This window comes from Carassius auratus, chromosome 28 (assembly GCF_003368295.1).
Source record: "Carassius auratus strain Wakin chromosome 28, ASM336829v1, whole genome shotgun sequence".
NCBI classification, from domain to species: Eukaryota; Metazoa; Chordata; class Actinopteri; order Cypriniformes; family Cyprinidae; genus Carassius; species Carassius auratus.
Genome location: NC_039270.1, coordinates 4520998 through 4531898, shown reverse-complemented (window position 1 = coordinate 4531898; position 10901 = coordinate 4520998). Strand labels below are relative to the sequence as shown.

Sequence of the window (10901 nt, the reverse complement as noted above, 5' to 3'; positions counted from 1 at the left end):
CCATTAGAGGACTTTTTTCTGACACTACTAAAACCACAATACAATTTTTTTATCAATATTTATCTACTCTACAATGAAAGCAGCGTATAATCAGGAATCATAGAGATGAATTTACTACCTTTTTTACCACCTCCACAATATTTTTTACTACCAACACGACATCAAGCAGCAGCCCTTTTTTTTGGGGGGGGGGGGAGACAACAGAACAACAGGAGACCAGGGTGGGTCAGGGCATTCAAGGATCCCAGACAGTGCAGAACGGGCAGGATTCCAGGGTGGAGCAGAAAACCACCATATCCGTATGGTCAAGACAGAGGCCCACCCGGGAGGCGCAAGGACCGCCACATCCGTGTGGTCGAGACCGAAGTCCCCCAGGCTGGAGCAGAAGACCACCACGTCTGTGTGGTCAAGACCGAAGCCCCCCAGGGTGGAGCAGAAGGCCACCATATCCATGTGGTCGAGACAGAGGCCCACCCGGGAAGGCGCAGAGGACCACCACATTGGGATTGAATTGACGGGAGAGCAAATCTGGTTGGGCAAGTCTGAAACAGAGAACATGAACAAGTTAATGGTAACCTCCGTGGCCACGACAGGATCAGTCGAGCGCTCAGAGAGTTTGGCTGAGACGTGACGAGGCTCTGGACATTCTGCAGAGGCGAGGAGAGACTCCGTTAGTTCAGCAGTGACATGGGGAGGCTTTGGGGAGAGATTTGAAAATCCACTCCTGTGTCACCATCACCCTCTACTTCACACACACACACACCTGCAACAGCAGCCACGAGTCGCATTGGAGTGACGTCAACTCCCCCTTGGACTGATTGGCTCAGCGCAGCTGTCAATCTAGAACTTGCGGGCCAATGGTGACGCTGAAGCCTACCCTGATTTACATGAAACTCAAATTGCAACCTTTAAAACATGCAAGCGCAGAACGTGGAAACAAGAGCAAAGGGGAAAAAACCACAAGCTCACAAAAAAATTACATATGAGCAGGAAACCTGATTTTGTTTGAGATTTGGAAAATTTTGAATTCATGTTTCAGTTCTGTGCAATAGAATTTTAAATGCGTTTACATTTTAGATGTACGCTTATTATTTTTTCATCCATGACTGCGCTTTTTGTTGTTTAAAAAAAACTGCATGTGTTTTTCGGTTTTGTGCGTTATTATTTTGCTTGTGTTTTTAAATATTTGATCTTTGCTTGTTATTTATTTTTTTGAATGATACCAGTTCCAATTCAAAAGCGGTTGAGGGAATTAAATAGCAGTTTCTATCTTTATGGCAGACATCCCATGTCTCCCAGAAGTTCTGGGACTCTCCCGCATATTGATTGCGGCTCCCTGATGCCCGCAAATTAGCTAAAATTTCCCCGAATCTAGAGCTCCAAACCGTGAAGAGCACACGCAGAAAGGCTGAGGGAGCGAGAGACCTTGCGTGTGTGCTAGTGTGCATGTGTGCCTCAACAAGCGCATGTAAGACAGAGAGCATCCTGATTGGCCTGTTTCGGTAAGTCCACCAATCAATTGTCATTGTGGGCAGGATTTTATCTCTTATGCCCAACCTAATTAATCAGTTAACTGTATCTAGAAACAGGAGTGCCATGGCAGAGGTAGAGTGTCGAAACAAAAATGAAAGTAAAAGACAAATTTTTTTACTTTACAAGGGGTGGGGGAGGGTGCTGGGGATACCGCCCTGAAATGACCTTTTGCATGTTGGGATGTCTGCTATAGACTAAACTAAAACGGCATGTTGAATAATGTACAACAAAATAATGCTTATAGATCGGTTTATAATTAAACAATTTCATCATAGAGCATGAAGCTGTCAAATGGGCTACTTATTTACCCCAATAACTTTTGGGGATAACTCCCATTTTCATACACAGCACAATTTTACAACACCAGTAACAACAGCCCATGTTCCTCATGAAATGATTGACAAAACACAATGAACAGTGAGTAGGTGAAAGGGACAACACATTAGTCAAGAGAGAATATTTAATAGTTATAGAAGATCATCAAAAAATTAACTAATAAAATTGGTGATGGTAAGTAGATCACCACATCATTTCTGCCTGCATTACACACAAATCAAACATCGTGCAAGTAAAGTGCACACATTTACTACAAATATAATTTCAATGGAAGTATATTAGCTGTTCTATATGTTTTAGTCTTTAGTTTTATTATAACTTAATTAATCTTGACTGATCAAAACTTTGAACAACACGTTACATTTGATACAGAAAGAGAGAGTTAATGTACGGAATTACAGATGACTTAGCTTTAAAAAATTTCTGTTGCGCTTCTGTTTGGGTTGTGAGAGTTGTCGATTTTGGGTCCGTAATATATGATGGATTCTGACTCTATTAAATAGCTTCACCATGTATACAAGAGTGTTTTGCGCTTTTCCTTGACACACACAACTTCCCTGCACTCACTGTTGTACACCTCCATGCCGCTATTAAATAGCTTCCTTCCCAGACCAACTGTGTGGATGACTGACCTGATTTTTCTCCTAAAGTTTGACTCCAGGGCTATGATGAAATCTACCAGTTCAGTGGTGGGCACTTTTAGGCCTTTCTCCCCCAAAGTGAGGTCAGTGTATAGTTTTTCTTTCAAAAAAGTGTACCTCAAATCAGGGATAGTGGAAACAGCTGTAGTGAAAAGTGGACATTCATTACTGTCACCAAATTTTCCCACCACTTTACTGCCAATGTAAACAGCCACGTACACCAGCACATTTTCACTGTGTTGAAAGGCAGGCACTGATGACATTGGTGTGTTGCTCAGTACGTCCTCATCTTCAGGAGGGTTGTCAAGCTCCAGGAGAGCATTCCTGCTCTAAAAATGATAATAATAGTAGCCAAATCTACAGATATAAGTGTGAATATTACACAATTTTTTTTCCACTAGATCTAGTTTTGTTAACCAAAGCGAATTGTTTTTCATAAACCAGTTCTGATTCTGAGTTGTCAAGACCTCATGTTCTTGGAGATAGCTGGTCCTGGCTGAGCCCTTTCCTTGAATTTTGAGATCCTGAGCATTACTAGAGGTAGAAGGCTTGTCCTGGCTGAGGATTCTCTCTGGCCTCTCTGATTTATTGATCAAGGGAAACTCTCTCTCCCTGATCTCAGTGTAATTCATTGTATCTTCTTTATGGATAATAAAATATAAGCAAACATTAATAGTTAATTATAAATGTTAATATATAAAGTTAAAAAAAAAAACATTACTTACCATGGTCTCCATAGCATGGTTTTGTTTGGTGGGGATAACACTGTCTGTGTGTTGAAGGGGGGCCTCTCTCAGCCACCCCACTATCTGCAGCCACTGTAGTCATGTTCTTTCAGAACCATGTCTGTGTCATTGATGACCTGGGGACTCTCCTGGGAGGCATATGCACTGAACTGCAGTAGGAAGGTGTCAAGATCTTGCTCACAGTTGGTCTTTTCAGAGTTGTTGAACATCAGTCCTGTGGCCAACGGCTGATATTCACATTTAAACTGGAGAGAATCAGGATTGTCATGATTACCGCCACGAGCTGAAACAAACATACACACCACCATGCTAAATACAGTAATTACAATTACAACAATTTTTAATTCCTAAGTGTTTAAAAAAAAGTGTGCCCCAATTCAAACTAATACCAACATTGTAAATTAAGTTTGGTACTGAGAGCATTATATATATACTGTATATATATTTTTTACTGAATACACTTAACCCTTGTGCGTTGTTGAGGACGTTTTCGTCCACTAGGGGGTAAAGTTGAGTCTTATTTTGGCCACAACTCTCTCTGTTTGAGCTAATGGAATGATTTTTGGTGACAAATCTTATTTTGACCCATATTTTGGGAAAATGCTTTGAATTTTTTCAAAAACTCAACGGTACACTCTGGGCAAATTCACTACCCTTTCGAGTTGTTTGTGGATGAAAACATCCACTAAATTAAACTGCTGTAAAAATGTACCAGATAAATATCTTTTTCACATTTATTTTGCATAAATCTATTAATCAACCTCAGTCCTGATCAAAATTACCAAATGTTTGAAAAAATTCCAAGATTTTAACTTTTTAATTACCAAGTTCATTAATTATGTCACTGATTTTTGAAAAAAAAAACACACACAAAATTACATATATTCATTATAAAAAGTGATTGTGGACTGGATATTTTTTTACCTTTTATCACAGTCTTGGGCATGTCAAAGATTAGAAACAAAATTGGCTTTGATGCATTGTTAGTTTTTGTGCAGCATTAGATTAAATTTTTTTCTCCCTAATTAGTTGTTGGTGGCCGTTTTTGCCCCATTGACTTCCATTATAACAACATTTTTTGATTGCAAAGCCATGACACCATATAATCATGCATTCTTGATTGTTTGTGGTTTTCCCTTTTGGGAAGAGGTAAAAAAATATATTTTTACAGTTGATCACTAGGTGGGACCATTAACCAGTTTCTGGCTTGTATACGGAGTTTTATGGAGTATAACAGCAAATTATAGTGTTTGTGTGTGTGTGCGATTCTTGATTGTTGGTGGTTTTCCCTGTTGGGAAGAGGTAACATTTGTTATTTTTTACAGTTGATCACTAGGTGGGACCATTTACCCTTTAGATAGGCCTGTGCAAAAAAAGGCTTAGTTTCTGGCTTGTATATGGAGTTATATGAGGTAAAAAAATATATTTTTACAGTTGATCACTAGGTGGGACCATTAACCAGTTTCTGGCTTGTATACGGAGTTTTATGGAGTATAACAGCAAATTATAGTGTTTGTGTGTGTGTGCGATTCTTGATTGTTGGTGGTTTTCCCTGTTGGGAAGAGGTAACATTTGTTATTTTTTACAGTTGATCACTAGGTGGGACCATTTACCCTTTAGATAGGCCTGTGCAAAAAAAGGCTTAGTTTCTGGCTTGTATATGGAGTTATATGGAGTATAATAGCAAATGATAGTGTGTGAGAGAGAGAGAGAGAGAGAGAGAGAGAGAGAGAGAGAGAGAGAGAGAAAGAGAGGGTGTGAGAGAGACCTTTGTGCACTTACCTTGATGTACAGTACCGGAAAAAAAATCCAAATATGCACCTCATGCTCTTAGAACTACATGGAGTAAACAATAAAAAAAGAAGTGTGTTTATGCACCTGCTGCCTTTTGATGGTGAAAAGTACAGATGGCTTATATGTGAAATGCTCGTCTTTTCTTGATGGTAAAGCCAGTTTAAAACCTTAAAATCCTGTAAAAAAATCTACTTTGCATTAAATTTATGAACATAATGTATTATGAACCAAAATGCAATACCAACTTCAAATAAGCTGCAGCTCGCTGGAGGGTCACGCTACATAATCATTTCTAACAGGTGCATAAATACACTTTTGTTTACTCCATGTAGTTCTGAGTGCTGAGGTGTACATTTTGATTTTCTGAAATACATCAAGGTAAGTGCGCAAAGGTTTCTCTCACACACACTCTCTCTCTCTTTCTCACACACACACACATACACACTCAATATAATATGCTGTTATACTCCATATAGCTTCATATACAAGTCAGAAACTAAGCTTTTTTTCACAGACCTATCCAAAGGGATAATGATCCCACCTAGAGATCAACTGTAAAAATAACAAATGTTACCTCTTCCCAACAGGGAAAACCACCAACAATCAAGAATCGCACACACACACAAACACTATAATTTGCTGTTATACTCAATATAACTCCATATACAAGCCAGAAACTAAGCATTTTTTTGCACAGGCCTATCTAAAGGGTTAATGGTCCCACCTAGTAATCAACTGTAAAAATATATTTTTTTACCTCTTCCAAAAAGGGAAAACCACAAACAATCAAGAATGCATGATTATATGGTGTCATGGCTTTGCAATCAAAAAATGACGTTATAATGGAAGTCAATGGGGCAAAAACAGCCACCAACAACTAATTAGGGAGAAAAACATTTAATCTAATGCTGCACAAAAACTAACAATGCATCAAAGCCAATGTTGCTACTAATCTTTGACATGCCCAAGACTGTTATAAAAAGTTTAAAAAAAATTCAGCCACAATTACTTTTATATTGAAAATAAGTTATTTTGTGTGTTTTTTCCCCCAAATCAGTGACATCATTTATGAACTTGGCAATTAAAGAGTTAAATTCTTGAATTTTTTTTAAACATTTGGTAGTTTTAATCAGGACTGAAGTTGATTAACAGATTTATGCAAAAAAAATTGAAAAAAATATGAATCTGATACATTTTTACAGGAGTTTAATTGAGTGGATGTTTTCATCCACGAACAACTCGAAAGGGTAGTGATTTTGAACAATGCACAAGGGTTAAATCTTAATAAGTGTTTTTTTTTTTTTTGAAGAACATCCCCGACTACAAGTAAATAACGTGTAAGGTAAGGTGAATACAATACACTGATATATAGTAGCCTATATATTGAGTACAACATTGATGTTATTTAACTCTAATGGATGAGTATGCATTTTCCAGGCAGGATACATCAGAGAGGGCAGATTTAAGCTTGCGAGAATCCTTGAGGCGCTGGGAGTTGAAGCAGTCAAAGAGGCCATCAAAGTTCTCGCAGAACTTGGCAGCAGCCATGTAGTTTCTCTGTGGTTGACCTTTGAGTTGCTTTATCTGTGCCAGTGTCTTGATTCCTACAGCAACTGTGTGACTCAAGGCCTGTGTAGCTAACTTTACTCTCATGGCGGCAAAAGGAGGGAGATAAACATGCTTCTTTGTGAGATGGCAACACAATCGGATCTCCTGTCTGCTGTCGTAAGCATATAGATCTTCCAGAACAGCCCAGGTGATTTCATCTCCATCCAATGCAAAGCCGCGGTTGAGCCAGTTGTTGCGTATGTTTTTTATCAAATGAGGTGGATCCCACAGGCAAAACACTTTGATATTATCAACCTCAAAGTATGGCTGCTCCTTTGTCACCCCAAGGCGAGCAAGCATTGCAAGATTACCAGCACCCTGGTCACAAATGAAGACTATGCACTCCATTCCAGGCTTCCTCAGCTCACGAATTCCCTCAAGCAGCAATGACTGAAGCCGGGAATGTGGTATGGGCCCACTTGTGAAGCAATATCCAAACAGTTGCTTCCACTTCCAGAAAAGGCCTCTTACATAAAGGCTGAGGCGTACAGTAGTTGGCCACAAATGGACTACGATGACTTTTTCCAAGATCCTCAAAGCCTTTAACTCTATCTGCAGGCTCATCATAATGGACTGCCTGTTTGAGGGACATCTCGTCGGTAATGATGGCACACAGGGGAAGTCGTGGCCTAATGGTTAGAGGGTTGGACTCCCAATCAAAGGGTTGTGAGTTCTAGTCTCGGGCCGGACGGAATTGTGGGTGGGGGGAGTGCATGAACAGTTCTCTCTCCACCTTCAATACCACGACTTAGGTGCCCTTGAGCAAGGCATCGAACCCCCAACTGCTCCCCGGGCGCCGCAGCATAAATGGCTGCCCACTGCTCCGGGTGTGTGCTCACAGTGTGTGTTCACTGCTCTGTGTGTGTGCATTTCGGATGGGTTAAATGCAGAGCACAAATTCTGAGTATGGGTCACCATACTTGGCTGAATGTCACTTGACTTTCACTTTCATGCCACTTTCATACCTTGTTCCTGGGCGTCATGGTCTCCATTGCCTTCTTTATGGTGGACAGAATGCTTTGATTAAAACCAGGTTTGAAATCAAGAGACTTAATGACCTTCTGCAGTGTGCGGACAGATGGCATCGAAAATACTTTGCAGAGTAGCCGATAACACTTAGGACTGGCATCAGGGATGGAGTGGAGGCTAAACGCACGTAAAAGCCGTTTACGCACCTCCCAAAATTCAGAAATATCATTTCCAAAGTGCGTTTATCCATCTCTAAATTGAGTTTATCCACCTCTAAATAGCCTATAGTTCCTATGACATTTTAAACTAGAAAAAAAAGTTTGTTGAGACAAACTTTAAGCATGTTTCTAGCATGACTAGCATGTTTATAGCATGATTAGCATGTTAATAGCATGTTGCTAACATATTGTTATCATGACTAACATGTTGCTAGTATATTTCTAGCATGATTAGCATTTGACTAGCACATTTGCTAACATGTTTCTAGCATGATTAGCATGTCGCTAGCATGTCTCTAGCATGATTAGCCTGTTTGCTAGCATGTTTCTAGCATGATAAGCATGTTGCTAGCATGCATCTAGCATGTTTCTAGCATGATTAGCATGTTGCTAGCATGTTGTTCACATTTTTCTAACATGACTAGCATGTTGCTAGCATGTTTCTAGCTTGATTATCATGTGACTAGCATGTAGCTAGCATGTTTCTAGCATCATTACCATGTTGTTAACATGTTTCTAGCATGATTACCATGTTTTTAGCATATCGTTAGCATTTTTCTAGCATTATTAGCATGTTGCTAGCATGTCGCTAGCATGTTTCTAGCATGATCCTATCTAATCATGTTAGCAACATGCTAGTCGCAAGCTAGTCATGCTAGAAACATTCTAGCATCATGCTAATCATGCTAAAATTATGCTGGCGACATGGCTAGTCACTTGCTAATTATGTTAGCGACATGCTAGATACCTTGCTAATCATGCTAAGTAAATGCTAGTCACTTGCTAATCATGCTAGCAACTTTGCTAATCATGCTAATGACATGGTGTGACGACTCGTAAGAGAGGAGGAAGCAATTGCAGGTAATTAGAATGGTTGTTTATTGATGGTAGAAAATACAGTGAAACTGAAAGATGAAGGCACAGTCCAGGATGTGGGCAATGGTGACGGAAGGTCTACAGTGGCGTGAGAAGTGCTGGATGGTGAAGTCGGTGGTGACGGTGTAGACGGTCGATGGATGAAACCAGGAAGTGACCGGAACACTAACACGAAGACGACAACACGAACACAATCCAGAACACTAACACGGGAGACGGTAATCCAACAGGGAGACTGCAACATAAGTGAGGATCTGACAACAGACAGAGAGAGAGGTGAGTATATGTAGCTGAGGGGTGATGAGGATCAGCTGGAGCGAGACAATCAACACCCAGGTGACCACAATCAACTAAACGAGCACATGGAGACAACGTAAGTACAAAAACAACCACAAAACATGACACGGAGGAAACACTGGATTTCCTACCGTGACACATGGTAGTCACTTGCTTGTTATGCTACCAATATGTTAATCACTGTCTTTTTTAAACTTCTTAAACTTTTACATCTTTTTAAACTTCACATTTTCAAACTTTTCAAACTTTCTGGTCAGGCTTTCTCAAGCCAATTTAAAGTTTGTCTTGACAAACTTTTTTATCTAGTTATACACATCTGATGGCCTTTTAAACTGGCTGGGGTGGAAATATGCACTGCACACCCTGTAGCTCTGATGGAGCTGCTGGGAGCTTATCCCTGTCAATGAAGCATTCCTCAGGTTCTGCATCCATCTGGCACACCTTCAAAATGTTGTACATAATTTCATTCATTTCACTTTTTGGAGTTGCACCTAACTAACTGTCGGTAACGTTAACGTTAACTTTACTGGAGCTGAAGAAACTTCAACGGGATCATAAATCGGATTATCATAAAGTTGTCAGTGTGGATATTGCACATATGTGCTGTTTTTATGTTTATTAGAGGTTGAATTAAAAATTAAATACTGCCAAACCACCAATACTACCTCTGAATAGGATGTCTACTTCATAAATTGTATGAAAACTATGGAAATATATGGTTCAGATCACTCAAAACATATATGAAAATAGAGGAGCCCTTATATGGTCAGTAAGAAAGCTTGGCTTTCCATCTAGTGAAAAAGTTTTGGTACTATGCCCAAATAAATCTGACTGAAAGCTCATTTTTTGAGATATCAACCTAAAATGTGAAACACAACTTTTTTTTTGCTTTCATTTTCTTGCAGTTATGGAGTAAAATATATTTTGTAATATATATATTTTTTAAATAGAATATAAATAATTATATATTTTAATTTGTACATTTTAATAAACTCAAACTTATATAACTTTTTTTCTGTTTCACTTTAATAATTTCACTTCAACAATAACCTAGCAAATGTGTTCTTTAAAACAAGACCAACCATAAGTCTATATTCCAAAGCATTCTTGAATTACAACCATTTTAGTTTGGATAGTGATTTTCATGTTTATGCGAAAAAAGGGTGACAGTTAAAGGGTTAATTTAGTGATAACAGTGAATTAATAAAGCGGTCATTTGCCAGGTCAGGTGTTCATATATCTCTGAAAATATGCGATTTTCCCATTTCGAGTCTTGACCCAATTTTGACCAAATACATAACGTTAGCAAACTGTTACTGCGGTCATGGGATAGCTTACATTAACGTTACAGCACCTGTTATCGTTGACGTTAGCTCACTTTAACGTTAATAAAACACTTTTCTATTTTACCTCTCTGAATCTTTGGGGAATCTATGAAATGCTAGTTACTTGGTTGTACACTGATAGTTGTTACAGTTGATGGCAGAACACTGTTTTCTTTGTTTCCAATTTACAGACATAATGTTGATGCTGCAGTGTATACGGTAGTTCTGCCAACGGTAAAGCCGTTGGTTCAGTCCAAAATGGCGGCAGCGCGATAGCAGTTTTGATTGTTTTCAAAACTGCAACGGAGTTTCCCCTCTTGTTACTTATATACTCTTTGCTGATACACATGACTTTCGTGAACAAGCTGAATGAAGGGATACATGTAGTTCGTGAATGAAATTAACTGGTACATAGTTTATCTTGTTCGTGAACGAAATGAATAAGAGTAAACCGGGTTAGTCTGCCATTTATCATGTCAATCTCGGAAAATGCAAAGCGCAGTTATAGGTACTGTGCACACGTTTTGATATTTAACAACTCTCTGTTTATGTCTATGA

The 10901-nt window shown here is 39.1% G+C and overlaps 1 protein-coding gene across 2 annotated transcripts; it reads right to left on the bottom strand.

The window, feature by feature from the left end:
* Positions 1-23: 23 nt before the first annotated feature.
* Positions 24-3855, bottom strand: LOC113047498 (uncharacterized). 2 transcript variants are annotated; one of them, XM_026208888.1, is made up of 3 exons: positions 3236-3855; positions 2978-3150; positions 2179-2839 (listed from the first exon to the last, which is right to left on the bottom strand). In XM_026208888.1, exons 1-3 carry the CDS (start codon positions 3336-3338, stop codon positions 2375-2377), a joined length of 741 nt encoding a protein of 246 aa, XP_026064673.1. In that variant the 5' UTR covers positions 3339-3855; the 3' UTR covers positions 2179-2374. The 2 variants fall into 2 exon arrangements, 1 of the variants encoding a protein (XP_026064673.1); XR_003276260.1 differs by lacking the exons at positions 2179-2839; positions 2978-3150 and adding an exon at positions 24-542.
* Positions 3856-10901: the final 7046 nt, after the last annotated feature.